Below are 22,398 nucleotides of genomic sequence, written 5' to 3'. Positions count from 1 at the left end.
GTTGTTGTGGGTCACACAGGCATGTCACAGACACCATGCTCTGCAGGAAGTAGGTAGGGCATATAGGTCTGAGTGTGTGTGTCTTACCATTGATGTTGTACATGGAGAAGCGGTAAGAAAAGTTAGCCATGTTGGTTTCCTGTCTGAGAGGGGCCTTCTGGACTGGCTTCTGTGGCTTCCCGTCATCCAGGCTCTGTAGAGGACAAATCACACTATCAAAATCAACATCTTAAAAATATTCTCTGATACTTTTGTATACTTTTTAGGCCACTAGTTCTAAATGTAGCGCACACTAGCCAAGTGGTCCAAAGATTGCGTACGTCACAAAATCATTGCTCTCTTGCTCTACTGTCTGTGTGTCTTGCTAGCTGTCACTCAAATGGCGAGGGGCTGAAGCTCATTGGCTGAAACTCAAATTGCTAGGGGACTGGCCCACGTGGGGGTAAATGTAGGGAAAATGGCACCACAGATTCCAGAAAACAGTAGTTTTCAAACTAAGGATTTAATGGCTAATTGAGGTAAGACAGTAATTCTGCTCATAGATTGTGCATGTATGAACTACACATGAAACAATCCAGCCCAAAGCAAGAGGTCTAAAAAATGCTTACTAGTTGCCAAAGTACCGCCGCATGTCTTTAATCCATAACAATACAAGACCAGACTTTAACAGGCTTGAAGGAAGTGTAAGAAAGCTAACATGACTTAGCGAAAGGGTGGGAGGGGTGGTAAATAGGATAATATGGTTGCCGGGATACGGTTACCAGGATACGATTGCTAGGGTACGGTTACTAGGTTACAGTTACTTGGACATGGATGCATGGATACTGTTACTATGATATTGTTGCTAGAATAGGATTACTTGGATATGGTTTGCTAGGATACCGTTGCCAAGACATGGTATCCATGACATGGCTGCCAGGATCTAGTTGCCAGGCTACCGTTGCCGGGATACGCCCATCCTCCCCTACTGCAATACCTGTGTGAGTTTGTCCAGCTCTCCCAACCAGGCTCCAAACATTTTGTCCAGGTCCTGGTCTTCCTTATCACTGTCCTCCTCCACTCCCCCGTGGTCCAGCTCATCGTCAGACATATCTGCCATCTGGAGACAGACACACACAATACTTCATTTGACTATAGAAATCACATTACAATCAAAACGATTCAAAATGTTTCAATTCACGAGCACGCATGCATACGTGCACACATTTACCAAGAGAGAATTCTATCGCACAGTGGCAGCGATGAATCCACACCTTCACCAGCTCAACCTTCTTATATATATGTTACCATGGCAACCGCCAAAAAGAGCTCTATAACGTGGAGGGATACGGCTGCGCAACGGCATGAGGCTATTCCCTGTTGTGTCTGCCAGAGATGCAGTATTCCACATGCTGGATGCCGTTGGAAGGCCTACTGAGTTGAGGCCTATTCCCACACGAGTGGCTGCCCATACTGCTTTGGCTGTTTTGTACAGTAGTGAGCACTGAAATAACCGCATTGCACGTTCCACATAGGCGCCACATCAATTCATAAAAATAACATTATGGCTTCAATAAACCCATCATGCCTATGGTCAGACATTGGTGATAAGAGTCGAAGTCGACTGTCAGCCACAGCCAATCACGAACTCTGTCCCAAATCACGCCCTATTCCCTTTATAGTGTACTTGGGCTTTGGTCAAAAGTAATGCACTATGAAGGGAATGGTGTGCCACTTGGGACGCAGCCATGGTATTCTGTATCACAGAGCCTCATCGTGGCGTCTAATGATAATGACAGAGCGCCCTCTTGTGGACAGATCAGAAAATAGGTGATGTTTGTGTAAATGTCCCACCTTTTACACTGCTGGGATAATGACTGTGTTTAAATCATGTGCAGTGTCATGACTCAAAGCCTCACTGGTAGAACTTGAGCCAGTGACACTACAAGCCTTTAAAGCCCCCTAGGGGTGAGCGTGTGTGTGCGCACGTACATGCGTCACGGAAGGCCCCACTCGAAGCCCCTTCCCTAACCACCACCCACATCTGTGGCTAAACCAATCTCGAAACCCACTCCAACCTCAGACAGACAGAAGCATATTTGACTAATAGCTGACCCCTTCACATCCTCTTCTGATACCATTAAAAGTATGACCAGTGACCCCTTCACATCCTGTTCCTATTGCATCACTTCCTGGTTGGATAGGGAGAGAGTTTAGTGGGGGAGTATTTGGAATGAAAACAGCATAGGATCTAGTCAGAGGAATGCCATCTTATCTTAATCTACTGACAGGCTACATGAGGACATGGGGAGGCAGGGCCACGCACACAGTGGGACACAAGAAAAAAAAAAACACTCCCTCACACATGGTCACATACACGCGCACGGACGCACACCCTCTACCACTAAACCGTAACCACGCCCCCCTCCGTCCTCTTTTTACACACGCAATTCTCTGAGAGCACCACTAGTGAGGGGTGAGACAGAAACAAGCACACACACACGGTGACACAGGATCAATGGCATGGCAGCAGTGTGTGGCAAAGTCACCTAAAGACACAAAAAGCCCAGTCTTATCCCCACAATATTACCCTGTGTTCCTACAGTACATGAACCCCTACAACAGCCAGACCTGGGTTCAAATAATATTTGAAATCTTTCAAATACTTTGAGCGTTTGCTCTAGCCTGCCAGGCGGGCAGGGTTGGCAGTTTGAGGCCTATTCTATGGGTTCCATTGCACCAGGAGAGCTCAATCAAGCACAGATAAAGTATTTGAAATGATTTTCCAATAGTATTTGAAGCCAGGTCTGATAGCAGCCCATTCAGATGGAACAGTTAGGAGCTCAGGCCTAAGGTCATCTCATTGGTGTTCCAGGGGGTACAGCGTTTTCCCCCTAACCGTGCTGTGAGCCTCTTGATGGGGGACTGTACCAGACAACAGGGCCCTCCATAGGTACATAGTTGACCCCTGCTTTTGATATGGTGTGTATACTTGTTTTCCTACCTTATCAGGACCCCAATGTCCTAACAATTCACCCCAATGTTTTGACAGGGTAGGAAAACAAGAACTTCTTTTTTTTGAAAAGGCAGGACTTTTTTCATGTCCTGAATTTGTTCAAATGCTATTTTAAGCTTAAGGGTTAGGTTTATGGGTTTGGGGATAGTGTTGAAGAAAATATGATTTTTAATTGTCAAACATTTTTACTCACCAAAAATTCCTGACATGTCACGAAAATAAAGCTGTGTGTGTGTGTGTGTGTGACCCGCAAACTGATCCAATACCAGCATTTCGAGCTCCATTGAGATTGTATCTGTACAGTATCATTTTCTGCCGCATCATGTTGGAGAGTGTGTGTGTGTGGTAGTGTAATATGTCTCAAAGAGAGGAGCACTGTGTTTAAGTGTGGAGAGAGCAGTGGAGAGGAACGGCAGGAAGGGCTTGCTTTGAAAATCCACTCTTATTCCCCTGAGAGCTTACATACTTGGCTGCATCTCTACCGCCAAATAGTTATTTTCTTCTGTGTTAACAGCTCAAAGAAAAAGTGATAGGAAGAAGCGAGAGAGAGAGAGAGAGAGAGAGAGAGAGAGAGAGAGAGAGAGAGAGAGAGAGAGAGAGAGAGAGAGAGAGAGAGAGAGAGAGAGAGAGAGAGAGAGAGAGAGAGAGAGAGAGAGAGAGAGAGACAGAGACAGAGGGAGCAGGGAGGAAGGAATGAGGGAGCGAGCAGGGAGGGAGGAGAGTGAGGGAAAGAAGAGAGAACAGGGAGGGAGAAAGAAAAAGGCTGAGTTGCAGTTAGCATCCTGTGGTTAACCAGCCTGTGACTTGGGCCTAGTTCGGCTAAGTGTGTGAGTGGGCCTGGTGGGCACTGGCACAGGCCATAAACACGAAGGTTCATGCGTGCAAAATTCGCACGCACGCACACACCAGCTGGAAAGGAGTCTGTTTCGTATCATGCGCGGACACATTCGAGACAGCGAGCTTACACAGAACCACTGTTGTGTGTGTGACTGTGCAGATTTACAGGCATGCACAGTTACACGCACAGTCTTTCCACACTGTCTCTACAGCTGCCCAACCATCACCCCCTAAGACCCCTTGGCAATCCCAGTCAACCCTTTAGTTGGCATGGCCGCCATATATGTCATACACAATGTACAGTGAACAAGGCACACACCCGTGCATGTGTATGTAGTAGCTGTGCGGTGCGGAGGTGTGTGTGTGTGTGTGTGTGTGTGTGTGTGTGTGTGGGGGGGTCAGAACAGGAAATGGCCTAATTTCCCCCCGCGGGCTGTTCCATAACAACGCCCAAGCCCAGCTGTCAATCAAAAACCAGCATCGCCATGGTTACAGTGCCATGGACAGTGCTTCTTTACAGCATGACATCATGGCGAACCGGGGAGGACAGGAAGAGGAAAATAACAGAATGAAATAAGTCTCCTTTCTGTTTGCAAATACACTGGAGGTGCCATCATATAGAGTGCGGTGTCCGAAATGGCACCCTATGGGCCCTGGTCAAAAGTAGCACACTATAAAGGGAATAGGGTGACATTTGGGATGCAACCATGGGATGGATTTCAGTCTTCCCTTGTAAATATGTAAGTCATTGGGTGTACTATCCTTTTCCAATAGGACCATAAATACTGCCTCGAGGCAGCGCTCCAATAGGGCTTGTTGATCTGCGTTTCCTAACTACTTGGGGTTTGAGTATGTTCATGTGACATTTGATTTCTACAAATTACCCCACAGTCAATAAAAACCAAAGTAATATCAATCTTCAGGTGGTTGAGGATGATTTGCAAAACCTCGCCACCATCTGACTCTACATAGGCCAGATATTTCTGCCTAGCAGCTTGTGCACAATACTAAAATTACATTACCAGATATTTGAGGCAAGGGGCATTTCAATATAGCCTATCCTCATGACTTCGCCTACACTAGCCGGACAGTTTATTAGGTACACCACCCCGTTCACAAAAATGGATCGCTGCTACAGATAGTGAGTCACGTGGCCGTGGCTTGCTATATAAAGCAGGCAGACAGGCATCGAGGCATTCAGTTACTGTTCGATTGAACAGAATGGGCAAAACGAGTGACCTAAGCGACCAATGAGCGTGGTATGATCGTCGGTGCCAGGCGCGCCGGATCCTGTACCTCAGAAACGGCCGCCCTCCTGGGCTTTTCACGCATGACAGTGTCTAGGGTTTCCTGAGAATGGTGATACAAACAAAAAACATCCAGTCAGTGCCAGTCCTGCGGGTGAAAACGGCTTGTTGATGAGAGGTCAAAGGAGAATGGCAAGAATGGTGCAAGCTAACAGGCGGGCCGCAAACAGACAAATAACGGCACAGTACAACAGTGGTGTGCAGAATGGCATCTCGGAACGCACAACTCTTCGATCCTTGTCACGGATTTGCTATTGCAGCAGACGACCACGCCTAGTTCCACTGCTATGAGCTAAAAACAAGCGGCTCCAGTGGGCGCGCGATCACCAACACTGGACAACGTCACCTGGTTCAACGAATCCCGCTTCCTGGTGTGTCATGCTAATGGCAGAGTCAGAATCTGGCGTAAGCGATATTAGTCCATGAACCCATTCGCCTGGTGTCAACGGTGTATCGCCGTCCAATCTGCAGCAAGAAATCAGGCTGTTCAGGGTCCGACCCGGTACTAGATGGGTGTACCTGATAAACTATAATCCAGGTTAAAGCTATGTTTTGTACTGAGTGGACAAAACATTATGAACACCTCTTTCCATGACAGACTGACCAGGTCAATGCTATGATCCCTTACTGACGTCACTTGTTGAATCCACTTCAAAATCAATGTAGCTGAAGGGGGAGGAGGTTTGTGTCAAGAGGTTTTAAGAATGGTCCACCCCCCAAAGGACATCCAGCCAACTTAACAACTGTTAAGTAAAGTAAACATAGGCCAGCATCCCTGTGGAATGCTTTCGACAACTTGTAGAGTCCATGCCCCGACGAATTGAGGCTGTTCTGAGGGCAAAAGACTCAAGCTGGCATAGTCGATTTCAAATAGCCTAATTACACCAGCAAAATTGGTAAGTGAAAAGAATAAAAGTAATGTGGAATAACAGTCGCGTTCCTGCTGAGATAAGCACACTATTTAGTCTATATTTTAGCCCATTGTAGGGGATGGGAATTGTTGTAACAACAACAGTAGCTATTGGGAAAGACCGAATATATTAAACAGGTAATAAAAATATCCGGAAGACATAGCCTAAATCTTATCAACTGTGCCTGAAAATTATTTTGAAATCAGATCATATGCGTTTGCCTTTCTACATCACGAGCACTGTAACCGTGGCGAACGCAAGTGGTGCATTAAATCATTTAACTAACTAAATATTATCACATGCTGTAATAAGGAAGCATTCTGCGACAGGGAAAGTAATGACGGCAAATGAGTTTGTTGAAAATTGTGTACAAAACAGTGGTACAAGTGGTTGTGCTGCTCTTTTGGCAATTGAGTTCATAAACTGCCTGTATAGTCTGCTGTGGCTGCATTCCACAGCATAGAGGAGCATTTCTTAGAAACGCATCCAATTGCCTTGACCCCAGACCCTTACTAAACCAATTACAAGCTTCAATCTGGCGCGGTACACAGTGCAGTGGCAGGAAAATGATGGATCTCCCAGGTGAAGCTGCCACGGTTACAAATCAAAAAAGTCCGGTGGCCATTTGATTAATTGTTCAGCAGTCTTATGACTTGGGGATAGAAGCTGTCAAGGAGCCTTTTGGTCCTAGACTTGGCACTCCGGTACCGCTTACCGTGCGGTAGCAGAGAGAACAGTCTATGACTGGGGTGACTGGAGTCTGACACTTTTTTGGCCTTTCCTCTGACACCGCCTTTTATATAGGTCCTGTGTGGAGGAAAGCTTGGCCCCAGTGATGTACTGGGTCGTACGCACTACCCTCTGTAGCGCCTTACTGTCAGATGCCGAGCAGTTGCCATACCAGGCGGTGACGCAACCGGTCAGGATGCTCGCGATGGTGCAGCCGTAGAACTTTTTGAGGATCTGGGGACCCATGCCAAATCTTTTTAGTCTCCTGAGGGGGAAAAGGTGTTGTTGTGTCCTCTTCACAACTGTCTTGGTGAAAAAAAAGGTGTGGTGTGTGAAGATGGTCAAATGCATGTCTCACGCCCTACGCTTTTAAAATCAGGGTCCCAGGTGCTAATCAATTCACTTAAAGCTGTTAGAACACTACTAAGGGCATGATTGATTTACAACCAGGGGCATTACCACTACCTGAAACAGAGAAACACTGTCTGTTCTCATGTGTGTCATCACAAAACAAACACCCATGGCCTTTTACTTTTTAATGGTATCAGAAGAGCTCTCTCTCTCTCTCGTCCCCCCTCTCTCTCGTCCCCCTCTCTCTCTGTCCCCCTCTCTCTCTCTCGTCCCCCTCTCTCTCTCTCTCTCTCTCTCTCTCTCTCTCGTCCCCCTCTCTCTCTCTCGTCCCCCTCTCTCTCTCTCTCTCTCTCTCCCTGTGTCGTTCTGTGTCTCCCTGTGTCCCTCTTTCTCTCCCTGTGTCTCCCTTTCTCCCCATGTGTCTCTCTTTCTCCCCCTGTGTCTCTCTGTGTCTCCCTTTCTCCCCCTGTGTCTCTCTTTCTCCCCCTGTGTCTCTCTTTCTCCCCCTGTGTCTCTCTTTCTCCCCCTGTGTCTCTCTTTCTCCCCCTGTGTCTCTCTTTCTCCCCCTGTGTCTCTCTTTCTCCCCCTGTGTCTCTCTTTCTCCCCCTGTGTCTCCCTTTCTCCCCCTGTGTCTCCCTTTCTCCCCTGTGTCTCTCTTTCTCCCCCCTGTGTCTCCTTTCTCTCCCTGTGTCTCCCTTTCTCCCCCTGTGTCTCTCTTTCTCCCCCTGTGTCTCTCTTTCTCCCCTGTGTCTCTCTTTCTCCCCCTGTGTCTCCCTTTTCTCCCCCTGTGTCTCCCTTTCTCCCCCTGTGTCTCTCTTTCTCCCCCTGTGTCTCTCTTTCTCCCCCTGTGTCTCTCTTTCTCCCCCTGTGTCTCCCTTTCTCCCCCTGTGTCTCTCTTTCTCCCCCTGTGTCTCTCTTTCTCTCCCTGTGTCTCTCTTTCTCCCCCTGTGTCTCCCTTTCTCTCCCTGTGTCTCCCTTTCTCCCCTGTGTCTCCTCTTTCTCCCCCTGTGTCGCCCTTTCTCTCCCTGTGTCGCCCTCTCTCTCCCTGTGTCGCCCTCTCTCCCCTGTGTCTCTCTCTCCCCTGTGTCGCCCTCTCTCTCCCTGTGTCGCCCTCTCTCTCCCCTGTGTCGCCCTCTGTCCCCCTTTCACTCCCCTGTCCCCCTTTCACTCCCCCGTGTCCCCCTTTCACTCCCCCTGTCCCCCTTTCACTCCCCGTGTCCCCCTTTCACTCCCCGTGTCCCCCTTTCACTCCCCGTGTCCCCCTTTCTCTCCCCGTGTCCCCCTTTCACTCCCCGTGTCCCCCTTTCACTCCCCGTGTCCCCCTTTCTCTCCCCGTGTCCCCCTTTCTCTCCCTTTCTCCCCCTTTCTCATCCCCGTGTCCCTCTTTCTCTCCCTTTCTCCCCCTTTCTCTCCCCGTGTCCCTCTTTCTCTCCCTTTCTCCCCCTTTCTCTCCCCGTGTCCCTCTTTCTCTCCCTTTCTCCCCCTTTTCTCTCCCCGTGTCCCTCTTTCTCTCCCTTCTCCCCGTGTCCCTCTTTCTCTCCCCCCGTGTCCCCCTTCTCCCCCGTGTCCCTCTTTCTCTCCCTTTCTCTCCCTTTCTCCCCCGTGTCCCTCTTTCTCCCCTCTCCCCGTGTCCCTCTTTCTCTCCCTTTCTCCCGTGTCCCTCTTTCTCTCCCTTTCTCCCCGTGTCCCCCTTCTCCCCGTGTCCCTCTTTCTCTCCCTTTCTCCCCGTGTCCCTCTTTCTCTCCCTTTCTCCCCCTTTCTCTCCCCGTGTCCCTCTTTCTCCCTCTTTCTCTCCCCGTGTCTCTCTTTCTCTCCCTTTCTCCCCGTGTCCCTCTTTCTCTCCCTTTCTCCCCGTGTCCCTCTTTCTCTCCCTTTCTCCCTTTCTCCCCGTGTCCCTCTTTCTCTCCCTTTCTCCCCGTGTCCCTCTTTCTCTCCCCTTTCTCTCCCTTTCTCCCCGTGTCCCTCTTTCTCTCCCTTTCTCGCCGTGTCCCTCTTTCTCTCCCTTTCTCCCCCTTTCTCTCCCCGTGTCCCTCTTTCTCTCCCTTTCTCCCCTTTCTCTCCCCGTGTCCTCTCCCTTTCTCCCCCGTGTCCCTCTTTCTCCCCCTCTCCCCGTGTCCCCCTTTCTCCCCGTGTCCCTCTTTCTCCCCCTTTCTCTCCCTTTCTCCCCTGTGTCCCTCTTTCTCCCCTTTTCCGTGTCCCTCTTTCTCTCCCCTCCGTGTCCCTCTTTCTCTCCCTTTCGTGTCCCCCTTCTCGCCCGTGTCCCTCTTTCTCTCCCTTTCTCCCGTGTCCCTCTTTCTCTCCCTGTCTCCCCTTTCTCCCCCGTGTCCCTCTTTCTCCCTTCCCTGTCCCTCTTTCTCTCCCTTTCTCCCCGTGTCCCTCTTTCTCTCCCTTTCTCCCCGTGTCCCTCTTTCTCTCCCTTTCTCCCGTGTCCCCCTTTCTCCCCCTGTGTCCCTCTTTCTCTCCCTTTCTCCCCGTGTCCCTCTTTCTCTCCCTTTCTCTCCCTTTCTCCCCCGTGTCTCTCTTTCTCTCCCTTTCTCCGTGTCCCTCTTTCTCTCCCTTTCTCCCGTGTCCCTCTTTCTCTCCCTTTCTCCCGTGTCCCCCTTTCTCGCCGTGTCCCTCTTTCTCTCCCTTTCTCCCGTGTCCCTCTTTCTCTCCCTTTCTCCCCGTGTCCCTCTTTCTCTCCCTTTCTCCCCGTGTCCCCCTTCTCCCCGTGTCCCTCTTTCTCTCCCTTTCTCCCGTGTCCCTCTTTCTCTCCCTTTCTCCCCGTGTCCCCCTTCTCGCCGTGTCCCTCTTTCTCTCCCTTTCTCCCCGTGTCCCTCTTTCTCTCCCTTTCTCTCCCTTTCTCCCCGTGTCCCTCTTTCTCTCCCTTTCTCCCCGTGTCCCTCTTTCTCTCCCTTTCTCCCCGTGTCCCTCTTTCTCTCCCTTTCTCCCCGTGTCCCCCTTCTCGCCGTGTCCCTCTTTCTCTCCCTTTCTCCCCGTGTCCCTCTTTCTCTCCCTTTCTCTCCGTGTCCCTCTTTCTCTCCCTTTCTCCCCGTGTCCCTCTTTCTCTCCCTTTCTCCCCCGTGTCCCTCTTTCTCTCCCTTTCTCCCCCGTGTCCCTCTTTCTCTCCCTTCCCCCTGTCCCTCTTTCTCTCCCTTTCTCCCCGTGTCCCTCTTTCTCTCCCTTTCTCCCCGTGTCCCTCTTTCTCTCCCTTTCTCCCCGTGTCCCTCTTTCTCTCCCTTTCTCCCCGTGTCTCCCTTTCTCTCCTTTCTCCCCTGTGTCTCCCTTTCTCCCCTGTGTCCCTCTTTCTCTCCCTTTCTCCCCGTGTCCCTCTTTCTCTCCCCTCCCGTGTCCCTCTTTCTCTCCCTTTCTCCCCGTGTCCCTCTTTCTCTCCCTTTCTCCCCTGTGTCCCTCTTTCTCTCCCTTTCTCCCCGTGTCCCTCTTTCTCTCCCTTTCTCCCCTGTGTCCCTCTTTCTCTCCCTTTCTCCCCGTGTCCCCCTTCTCGCCGTGTCCCTCTTTCTCTCCCTTTCTCCCGTGTCCCTCTTTCTCTCCCTTTCTCTCCCTTTCTCCCCCTGTGTCTCCCTTTCTCCCCCGTGTCCCTCTTTCTCCCCCTGTGTCTCCCTTTCTCTCCCTGTGTCGTTCTGTGTCTCCCCTGTGTCTCCCTTTCTCCCCCTGTGTCTCTTTCTCCCCCTGTGTCTCCCTTTCTCCCCCTGTGTCTCCCTTTCTCCCCCTGTGTCTCTCTTTCTCCCCCTGTGTCTCTCTTTCTCCCCCTGTGTGTCTCTCTTTCTCCCCCTGTGTGTCTCTCTTTCTCCCCCTGTGTCTCTCTTTCTCCCCCTGTGTCTCTCTTTCTCCCCCTGTGTCTCTTTCTCCCCCTGTGTCTCTCTTTCTCCCCCTGTGTCTCTCTTTCTCCCCTGTGTCTCTCTTTCTCCCCCTGTGTCTCTCTTTCTCCCCCTGTGTCTCCCTTTTCTCCCCCTGTGTCTCCCTTTCTCCCCCTGTGTCTCCCCCTGTGTCTCTCTTTCTCTCCCTGTGTCTCTCTTTCTCTCCCTGTGTCTCCCTTTCTCTCCCTGTGTCTCCCTTTCTCCCCCTGTGTCTCCCTTTCTCCCCCTGTGTCTCTCTTTCTCCCCCTGTGTCTCTCTTTCTCCCCCTGTGTCTCTCTTTCTCCCCCTGTGTCTCTCTTTCTCCCCCTGTGTCTCCCTTTCTCTCCCTGTGTCTCCCTTTCTCCCCCTGTGTCTCTCTTTCTCCCCCTGTGTCTCCCTTTCTCCCCCTGTGTCTCCCTTTCTCCCCCTGTGTCTCTCTTTCTCTCCCTGTGTCTCCCTTTCTCCCCCTGTGTCTCCCTTTCTCCCCCTGTGTCTCCCTTTCTCTCCCTGTGTCTCCTTTCTCTCCCTGTGTCTCCCTTTCTCCCCCTGTGTCTCTCTTTCTCCCCCTGTGTCTCTCTTTCTCCCCCTGTGTCTCCCTTTCTCCCCCCTGTGTCTCCCTTTCTCCCCCTGTGTCTCCCTTTCTCCCCCCGTGTCTCCCTTTCTCCCCCTGTGTCTCTCTTTCTCCCCCTGTGTCTCTTTCTCTCCCCGTGTCTCCCTTTCTCCCCCCGTGTCTCTCTTTCTCCCCCTGTGTCTCTCTTTCTCCCCCTGTGTCTCTCTTTCTCCCCCTGTGTCTCTCTTTCTCCCCCTGTGTCTCCCTTTCTCCCCCTGTGTCTCCCTTTCTCCCTCCAACACTCTCTCTCTCTCCAGGCCAGTGTGTCTATGAGAAGCCTGAGCATGACAGTTCCTCATCTGTCTTCCATCACCACCGGGGTCAGAGCTGGGGCCACCTCAGGGTTCAGAGGTCGCTCCACTGGGGCTGTTGTGGTGTTAAGCCTCTGCCACAGTGGGAGGGGTACACAGGAAACACACACACACACACACACGTCTGCTCCACACTAGGCCACCAGTTTGGGTCAGCCTGTGCCTCCGAGGAGGGAGAGAAAAGAGGGAGAGAGAGCGAGAAAAGGGGGAGAGAGAAAAGAGAAAGGGGGAGAGAGGAAAGAGAAAGGGGGAGAGAGGAAAGAGAAAGGGGGAGAGAGGAAAGAGAAAGGGGGAGAGAGGAAAGAGAAAGGGGGAAAGAGAAAGGGGGAGAGAGGAAAGAGAAAGGGGGAGAGAGGAAAGAGAAAGGGGGAGAGAGGAAAGAGAAAGGGGGACTGTTCTAGAAAAGCACTACTCTAAATTAAAGAAGGTAATGGCTGGCTTCCAATGCTTAACCATGAGACTGGGAATAGAGAACAGAACAAACGGTCAATGTACTCTTGAGTGGTCAATCTGGGCAAGGGCGAAGAGTGCTTCATATAGAGAAGTACAGGATGTGATGTTCGCCTATGGAGGGTCAAAAGTCAGCGTCAAAGGTCATTTGTGGGATGCTCACTGACAGTCAAGTCAGGAGGTGTAGAACCCTAACCTGTAGCCAATGCATCTGTATATAACCACACACACACACACACACACACACACACACACACAGTATAAATGTGAATTTCTCAATGACAGATAAATACAGGCCAAAGTTATTTAGCGCAGTAGGACAAGTAGAACAGTGTTTAACCAGGCTGTTGGGTTGACTTCCGCGTAATCTGAATAAAAATCAGCCACTCATACAAACCAATTGACCCTATATAAGTACACTTGAAAGGGGGCGGCAAGGAGAGAGGTACGAAGTGGCAGGTAGCCGAGCGGTTAAGAGCGTTGGGTCAGTAACCCAAAAGTCGCTGGTTCGAATGTCCGAGCCGGCAAAATCTGTCGTTCTGCCCTTGATCAAGGCAGTTAACCCCCAACAACAACAACAACTCCCCGGGGGCCGTGGACGTTGATTAAGGCAGCCCCTGCACCACTCTGATTCAGAGGGCTCAGTGCAGAAGACATTTCGGTTGAATGCAGTCAGTTGTGCAACTGACTGGGTGTGCAAGGAGAGACGAGGACTGATAGAGCAGAACGTAGGGAGAGAGAAAGAATGGGAGGAGAGTTAGGCAGAGAGGAGGGAAGGAGTGCGCACGAGGGAGAGATAAACAGGGAGGGAGCGAGAGAGAGAATGAGGAAGAGAGAAGGCATTATGACAATTCCACACTAACAGAATGATAATGAAACTCGGATTTTTCACTTTAAAAATGTATGCACTGAACGTGAATTAATGAAGAGACGGCAGAGTTCCAATTTCCACAAAAACACATTTACTTGAAGAACAGTACAGACGCAAAGTTTGGTAACAGAATGACGTTTTGTGTAGTTTGCGTCATCATTTTGTTACTGTGGAATTGCCCATTACGTCATAGATGAGATGACGTGGTGCTCCGCAGTCTCCTCGTTAATTCACTTTGCATCAGAGTAGGAACAGAACATTGTTTATTTGGTTTGTTCCCAGTCTTGTCCTGGGTTCTGTTCATTCGAGCTTAGCGGAGCAGAACGTTTTGCAACGGGAAAATGAGCGCTTGTTTCTTACTGAACAAGTTCAGATATTGCGTCACTTAGTTTTGGAACGTTCTCTGACGTTTCGTGCCCACTGGACAAGACCATGGTAAGCGTGAATGCAAGTGTACGCACACACACAGCTCACCTTTCTATACTAGCTTCACCATCTCCAACACGGAGAATTGATAACCCTTTTATGATTCAAAAAGAGGACGCAGAAGTCGGTGACTATGACGTAAGCTGTATGAAAACACTATTGTGCAATCATGAGTATTGGCGGAATAGATGTTTCCATAAACCAACCTTCTAAAATGGGTGTGGATGCAGTCTAATTTTGGCGTCGTACCCCACCCACCCACACAATGCTCCCTTATGTGTGTGTGTGTGTCTGATGCAAGGAGGACTGAGGGGCTAATAAAACAGCGGCAGCAGTGACACATCGTCTCAACAGCTTCCCCTGTAGAAAAACATGACAGCCAGATGCACAACCACCCATAATACTGTTTCTCAGTCTGAAACTCATCTTCTCTGTCAAACTTACAACTCCATCCTGACCCCGATGTAGACGAGAGCCTTTTCAAGTCCAAAAATACATCAACATCACATCACGATGAATTCTCAAAAAGGAGAAAAAGACTCTTATTACAGTGGTAACATTTCATGAAAATCAGCAACAGGGCGAGTTAATAACAATAAACGCCAATTAGAAGAAACTTTTATCCAAAAAGACTTAGTCATGCGTGTATACATTCCCCTGGAATCGAACCTACAATCCTCCACCAACTAAGCCATACAGGATGAGTAACTGTCTAGAATGAAGTTGTCTTACATTAAGAGATCAAATGCTGAACTTCCCCTTTAAGCCCACTATGCCATTCTGTAGCGGTAGATAAAAAGGAGAGGGGTGTTCCTGTGCGTTTGGTAGGGCTCATAGTCTCTTGAGGGGGTGGACCACAAATGAACACCAAGAACAAATAAAACATTTAGGGAGGCCTGCTGGGTTAAGAATAGCACTCCAGTGTGTGTGTGTGTGTGTGTGTGGTAATGGCACATTACAGAGTGGGTCCCATATTCCCAGCACCCCTAATTGTCCCCTGGGAAATGTGCATGTCAAACTAAGGCTGCTATAGATGACAGTGGTTTGTTTTTCCTTACCATGAATACATGAATCTAGTCTAGAACATTTAACACTGACTAAATGTAGAAAGTCTGCCTCAACAGCTATCGACCCCCCCCATGTCACAATACCCCCCACTGTTCCTGTGGGTGAGTCAGCCCTGGCCTTGGGTCCTGTTCTGGAACATGGATAAGGGTGTGGCCGGACTCTCCCAAAACGGTAGGACGGGGGTGGGGGGATTATATGAGTAGGCCAAACATAGTTGGTATTACTGCTCTCAAGTGCTTTGACTGCCTGTGCGACAAAGCAGGCAGGTGAGTGTGGATGAATGGTGGCTGGTGAGTGTGGATGAATGAATGGTGGCTATTTCAGGGCACATGGCAGTGCTCATTTCATTTCACTCCTCTCTATCCCCTCTGGGCAAACAGGCCTCATCCACCATGCTCAGTCAGTCAATGAAAGGGGCTATTTGCACAGTGAGGGTGGGGCAAAGAGATCATTAAAACATAGCAACTGATGACGTTCTCAGCCTAACTGTAAGACTACTGTATATGGCTAGTAGGCTACAACCCCATACAGTGTGCAAAAAGCAGAGTATCGTCTCCACACGGGCTACGAAAGAGATCCACTGACAAGGCAACGGCAACAGTCTAAAGTACATTCGTATTCAAAAAGCGTGCTGATCTAGGATCAGTTTCTCCTTTTAGATGATAATGACTAAGTTTACATGGACAGGGAGGACCTAATCCTAGATCAGAACTCCTAGTCTGAGACGCTTTATGACTACAGGCCCTGGACCCTTTGTGCTCGGGAGACTAAATCGAGAGGAAATTACACCAGGCCAAGGTTGTGTTCATTAGGGCATACCATAGACGTGTTCTGATGGTAGCCAAAGGTTTAATGCCTAATGAACATGACCTTGCTTTGATTCAACGCCATACAGCATATCAACAATGGGGGGGAACGCACAAATGACATACAGCCTAAATATAAAATCAACAAAATGCATACAACGAAGCAGAGATCCAATCCAGATACATTTTGCCATCTTTGTGCCATTAAAGAAAGCTAGAACAAAACACTTCCTACAATCGGCAGATCATGGGAAGGATGGGGGAGTGGGAGAGAGGAGGACAGAGATGGAGAGATGATGGGGGAGGGAATAGACTATTAGAATATGAGTAGGGGGAGGGCCAGACCGACAAAATGGCATCAGTCAAGCACGACTGACAGCCAGCGAGGAAAACAGATCACACAGAGTGACTCTGGCATACACAGACAATTAAAACAGGAGGGGAGAGAGAGAGAGAGAGAGAAAACAGAGATATAAAGAGGAGAGGAGAGAAAAAGAGAGATATGAAGGGAGGAAGAAAGCAAGACAAAGACAGGGGGCGATGGGAAAAGAAAGAAGGAAAGAGAAAAGGAGAGAGAGAGAGAGAGAGAGAGAGGACCTAATCAGATGATATGTTCCCACCCAGAAGCAGCAGCTAGAAGTCAGCTGGTGTCTGCAGCAGTCAGCAGGTTTCTCCATAGTAACAGCAACAGCCCTACCAACAGCCCCAGCCCTACCAACAGCCCTACCCCCATAGCAGCCACCTAACTATGCAAATACAGTGCCTTCAGAAAGTATTCACACCCCTGGACCTTTCCCACATTTTGCTGTGTTACAGCCTGAATTAAACATTTATTAAAATTAAGATTGTGTCACTAATCTTTACAAAATACCCAATAATGTCAACATGTAATTATGTTTTTAGACATGTTTACACATTAATAAATAAAAAAATCTATAGAGAGACAATTTATTTTTGTATTTTATATTTATTTCACCTTTATTTAACCAGGTAGGCAAGTTGAGAACAAGTTCTCATTTACAATTGCGACCTGGCCAAGATAAAGCAAAGCAGTTCGACACATACAACAACACGGAATAACACATGGAGTAAAACAAACATACAGTCAATAATACAGTAGAAAAATAAGTCTATATACAATGTGAGCAAATGAGGTATGTTAAGGCACTAAATAGGCCATGGTGACGAAGTAATTACAATATAGCAATTAAACACTGGAATGGTAGATGTGCAGAAGATTAATGTGCAAGTAGAGATACTGGGGTGCAAAGGAGCAAGATAAATAAATAAATAAATACAGTATGGGGATGAGGTAGGTAGATAGATGGGCTGTTTACAGATGGGCTATGTACAGGTGCAGTGATCTGTGAGCTGCTCTGACAGCTGGTGCTTAAAGCTAGTGAGGGAGATAAGTGTTTCCAGCTTCAGAGATTTTTGTAGTTCATTCCAGTCATTGGCAGCAGAGAACTGGAAGGTAAGGTGACCAAAGGAGGAATTGGCTTTGGGGGTGACCAGTGAGATATACCTGCTGTAGCGCGTGCTACGAGTGGGAGCTGCTATGGTGACCAGTGAGATATACCTGCTGGAGCGCGTGCTACGAGTGGGAGCTGCTATGGTACTCAATCAATAAGTACTCAATCATTTTGTTATTGCAAGCCTAAAAGAGTTCTGGGGTAAACATTTGCTTGACAAGTCACATAATAAGTTGCATGGACTCCCTCTGTGAGCAGCCCCAGCTCCCAGCAGCCCCAGCTCCTGCCAGCCGCTGACCTCTTGAACTCTGACAGCTGGCTGGGAATTGGTTACTGGTAACTGGCACATTGCAAACACGTTCACGGGCATGTACACATGCGCACATGCCAAACGCACAGTCTTGTTTTGTTAGGCCTCCTGACTCTAGCAACTGTCGGTAGTCTGTCTGTCCGTCAGCAGTGCCACCTCACGTCCGCCGTGTCACCTCCGGCCTTCCGACCATTCTCTGGCCTTCCTGTAATAATCAGGAATGGCAGCCTGTCCCTGAAGGGAGTGCAACACCCCCCCCCCCCACACACAACATTCACATGGAATTTGGGACGTACCCATATATACACACGCAAACAACTATACTGTTCCTGCTAGTTCATTTTCAGCTCCCGAGGGCTTACTCTCCAGCTTCAAGAGTCAGATTCCCTCACCGCCAAAGGGGACGGTTAGTTTTTAAAGGACAGACGCAGACACACACACACACCACACAGTCAAAGTCACACACGCGCAAACACACCCTTTGATAGCGCACAATACGCGTTTGTTTTTTTATAATCTCCATGGAGACCGTAGCAACAATAGCATCCTGCCAGTCAGTAGTATATAGTCTATAGTGACACACTTCACCCCAAACCTCCGAGTTAAGAGTTATTTTACATAGGTACAGATCTAGGATCACCTTCCCCTCCCCAATCCTAACCTTATCCATTAGTGGGGGAAATGCTAAACTGACCCAAGATCAGCATCTAGATGCAACTTCCCCCTATATCCTATATACCCTTAGAGGAAGCTGGAGTATGGGTTGGTTGGTGTAAATTACAGGCCACCGCCCCACTTAGAAACACCAAAACACACTCCAACTAATGAGCTGGCCTAGACAAAACACACAACGATCACGAGTGCTTCTTCCCAAACAAAATAGCTGCTGTGTAGATTCAGTGTGTGCAGTCACATGCCCTGGAGCACACCACACACACACACACACACACACACACACACACACACAGACAGAGTGACAGGGCAGAGTGGGGCTGGTAGCGTAGGTTTGGTTTACTATAAAAAGGTCCACTTCAGATGGCTGCTTGCGTGCGTGTGTGCGTGCGTGCGTGCGTGCGACAGACGCTCTGCGAGTCTACCCTCATTCCCACAGTGAAAGCATCTCATCCTCAAGGAATGAGTATAGGTCTTGAAATACACACTGACATGGCACGTGACTAGCCTGCCCCCTCACCCCGATTTGTCACAGTTTCCTACCTACTATTTTCAACCATCCTACTGCTGTATTTGTCTCTTTATTTAGTTAGGAATGTAGATGTAGGCTATAGGTTGTAGAAGGAAGAAAGTGATAGTGTTTGGGGCAGGATTCCATGTTGCTCCTGGACATAATGTGCTTGGTAGACTGCAGCATGACCGCTGAGCCACACTGCTTTCCTACCTACTCTGATATCTCTAGGTTCTTGGGGACCCAGAGGGGTGCATGGTTTTGTTCTAGTCCAGCACTAAGACACCTGATTCGAATTATCAAAAGCTCAATGATTAGTTGGGTTGGGTGTGTTCGTGCTGGGCGAGAACAAAAACGTGCACCCCTCTGGGTCCCCCTCGATGACCAGGATTGGGAGACACACACACACACACACACACACCGCTATGAGGGAAGACAGTGTGACAGCCAGGAGACACGAGAAAGCAAGTTCTCCACAGTGGTGGTGACAAGGACAAGACAGCGCAGGACACAAACTCTGAGCACGCGTGACAAATCACTTCAACACTACTTCTCCACTTCCCCGAACAGGCCCGTGTGGGGGAGAAAACTTGTTCCCTACACCCCTCAGGCAGCCACACAGAGACTACGTCCCAAATGTCACCCTATTCCCTACATAGTGCACTACTTTTGACCAGGACTATGTAGGGAATGGGGTGACATTAGGGACACGCATTATACAATAACTACAGGGGTCAGAAAGACTCTACCGAAAGAATTGGAATGGGAGCCAATGTACTGGCTAGCCTGGTAGTTCCAGATTGGTTTGTGCGGTCTTGCCAAGTCCTATTGTCATTAACTAACATCTACGACCACCTTGCTATGTAGTGGTGGCTGGTAACTGACTAAACAGCAGGCTAAAGGAAGGGGTTAAAAGTGTCCCTTACCTCTGGTGTGTCTCTCCCTTTGTCCCACTTAGGTCAAAGAGGTCAAATGAAGCCAACGCAACAGTCAGGACTAAGCTTTTATGTCCTGGAGAGGAGAGAATAGGAGAAAAAAAAAGATCAGATTTGATTCACCATCTATTTTTGTTTTAAAGTGGAGACAAAAAAAGATGGCTGAAATTCAGCTCAGCAAGGGCCATTACCGAGTGACAAATGGGACCTATGGATTGATGACGCTTGTTCTCAGTGCTGTAGGGAAATCACAGACTGCGTCGCTGTACACAGACAGAGAGAGAGATCAATCTCACCGTCACAGGCAGTAGCTTCAGAGCCTGGGTGTGGAGAACTCTTAGACACACTGGGCTGAGCAAATTGAATCAAGCTAAGAAGCTAACAAGTGCTGTGGCCGGGTAGCTTGTGACAAACATACACACATAAAATGCGGAGTGACGCACTTCCACAGGTAGATATTCACAGAGTCACAGACCAAACTACAAAGCGAATCAAAATCCTGGCTCGCGTTACGATTCACCAAACTCACCAGGCGAGTCCCGTATGCCGAATCAGACAAATCACAACCAAGTATGTCTCATGTCCAGAAAGAATGCCGACTCCTATGTTAAACATGAATCAAATGAATCATATAGATGGAAGATTAGGCTCATGTAAAAAAAAAATGCTGATTTGTGGTCTGGCTAGTCAACCTCTAGCACACGTGTACAGTGCTGGGAGAGGTTTGAATTTGGCCTACTGCCCTTTGACACAATCTTTTCCCACAGTCTTCCTCTATCTGTTCAGTAATGTTCCCCCCAAAAAATAAACCGTACCAGTGAGAAGTTGGGACACACCTACACATTCAACGTTTTTCTTTATTTTTTTACATTCCAGTATAATAGTGAAGACATCAAAACTAGGAAATAACACTTATGGAATTATGTAGTAACCAAAAGAAGTGTTAAACAAATCAAAATATATTTGTAGCCACTCTTTTCCTTCATGACAGCTTTGCACACTCTTGGCATTCTGTCAACCAGCTTCATGAGGTAGTCACCTGGAATGCATTTCAATTAACAGGTGTTGCCTTGTTAAAAGTTAATTTGTGGAATTTCTTTCCTTCTTAATGCGTTTGAGCCAATCAGTTGTGACAAGGTAGGGGTGGTATACAGAAGATAGCCCTATTTGGTAGAAGACCAAGTCCATATTATGGCAAATAACCAAAACAGAAATGACAGTCCATTACTTTAAGACATGAAGGTCAGTCAATGTGGAAAATGTCAAGAACTTTTAAAGTTTCTTCAAGTGCAGTCGCAAAAACCATCAAGCGCTATGATGAAACTGGCTCTCATGAGGACCGCCACAAGAAAGGAAGACCCAGAGTTACCTCTGCTGCAGAGGATAAGTTCATTAAAGTTAACGGCACCTCAGATTGCAGCCCAAATAAATGCTGATGAGTAATAAATGAGTCCAAATTTGAGATTTCAAATTCCAACTGCTGTGTCTTTGTGAGACTCAGAGTAGGTGAACGGATGATCTCCACATGTGTGGTTCCCACCATGAAGCATGGAAGTGGAGGTGTGATGGTGCTTTACTGGTGACACTGTCTGATATATTTAGAATTCAAGGCACACTTAACCAGCATGGCTACCACAGCATTCTGCAGAAATACGCCATCCCATCTGGCTTGTGCTTAGTGGGACTATCATTTGTTTTTCAACAGGACAATGACCCAACACACCTCCGGGCTATGTAAGGGCTATTTGCCCAAGAAGGAGAGTGATGAGTGCTGCATCAGATGACCTGGCTTCCACAATATCCCAACCTCAACCCAATTGAAATGGTTTGGGATGAGTTGGAGCACAGAGTGAAGGAAAAGCAGCCAACAAGTGCTCAGCCTATGTGGGAACTCCTTCAAGACTGCTGGAAAAGCATTCCAGGTGAAGCTGGTTGAGAGAATGCCAAGAGTGTGCAAAGCTGTCAAGGCAAAGGGTGGCTACTTTGAAGAATCTCAAATATAAAATATATTTTGATTTGCTTAACACTTTTTTGGTTACTACATGATTCCATATGTGTTATTTCATAGTTTTGATGTCTTCACTATTATTCTACAAATGTAGAAAATAGTAATAAAGAAACACCCTTGAATTCATAGGTTTGTCCAAACTTTTCCCTGCTACGGTATCGATATCTCTATATCTATATCTATATCTCTCTATCTCTGGTGTGAAAAATGCTGACTCCTTGCGTGGTGAACATGGCCACACAGTTGGTGTTTGTTTGCCTCCGAGTACACACACTCCAGTCTTCGTTATCCCAGTTGGCCTCAGCTGTCCCTTTGTAGAACTGTGCAGACGGACTGTCCACACTAAGTATGTGGCTCCCACTCAAAACACAGGGGGGGGGGTGTGTTCTTTCATGGTGTGTGTGTGTGTGTGTGTGTGTTAGCATCTGTTTCTAATATTACCACTCAGCCTGACTTACAGTGAGTGACTAAGCCTTCCCTGCGTGATATCTGCCCAGCAATTATGCCTGTCAGTCAACACTGACATTGTCATGGAGGAGACATGTGGGTTAGAACAGCTGTATGTGCTGCAGTAGCAGCAGTGATGCCCAAAGTGGATGCCACTTCTCTCTCAGCACACAGGAAGTAAACAAGTGTGACATTATCCCAGGTGCGAGAGAGGGAGGATGTGTGCATAGGGGGTGGACATTTCTCCCAGGATCCAAAACAGCAGGACCTTTATTGTTAGAATCCACCCAGTGTAAGAGATTAAGTGCAGGAGTTGCGTTTCAAGGGCCAAAGCCAAGGTTAGAGAATCAAGTCCTCTAATTTGGGAGAGGGTTTACAAAATCCTCAAAAACACATCACACTACCAGTATTTATCCCCTACAGCCACTAAGGCTGCACCTTTTGTCTGTTGATTTCTATTGAGAAATGTTGATGTAGGCTTCTGTGCTCTGCCGAAAAAACTAAGTGTAGGGGAAACACTGCTTCCTGTACTGTA

At 48.3% G+C, this 22,398-nt stretch overlaps 1 protein-coding gene across 1 annotated transcript in view; it reads right to left on the bottom strand.

Annotated features, from left to right (window-relative positions):
- Window positions 1–22,398, bottom strand: part of LOC106575142 (ras-associated and pleckstrin homology domains-containing protein 1) — a 72,811-nt gene that overhangs the window by 27,912 nt on the left and 22,501 nt on the right. The window contains exons 2-4 of the mRNA XM_045700369.1: window positions 19,400–19,484; window positions 977–1,099; window positions 88–193 (exon numbers count right to left, since the gene is read on the bottom strand). Coding sequence (XP_045556325.1) covers window positions 88–193; window positions 977–1,099 — 229 coding nt within the window. The 5' untranslated portion in view covers window positions 19,400–19,484. The remainder of the gene's footprint in view (window positions 1–87; window positions 194–976; window positions 1,100–19,399; window positions 19,485–22,398) is intronic.

This window comes from Salmo salar, chromosome ssa17 (assembly GCF_905237065.1).
Source record: "Salmo salar chromosome ssa17, Ssal_v3.1, whole genome shotgun sequence".
Lineage (NCBI taxonomy): Eukaryota > Metazoa > Chordata > Actinopteri > Salmoniformes > Salmonidae > Salmo > Salmo salar.
This window is presented reverse-complemented; position numbering and strand designations above follow the sequence as displayed.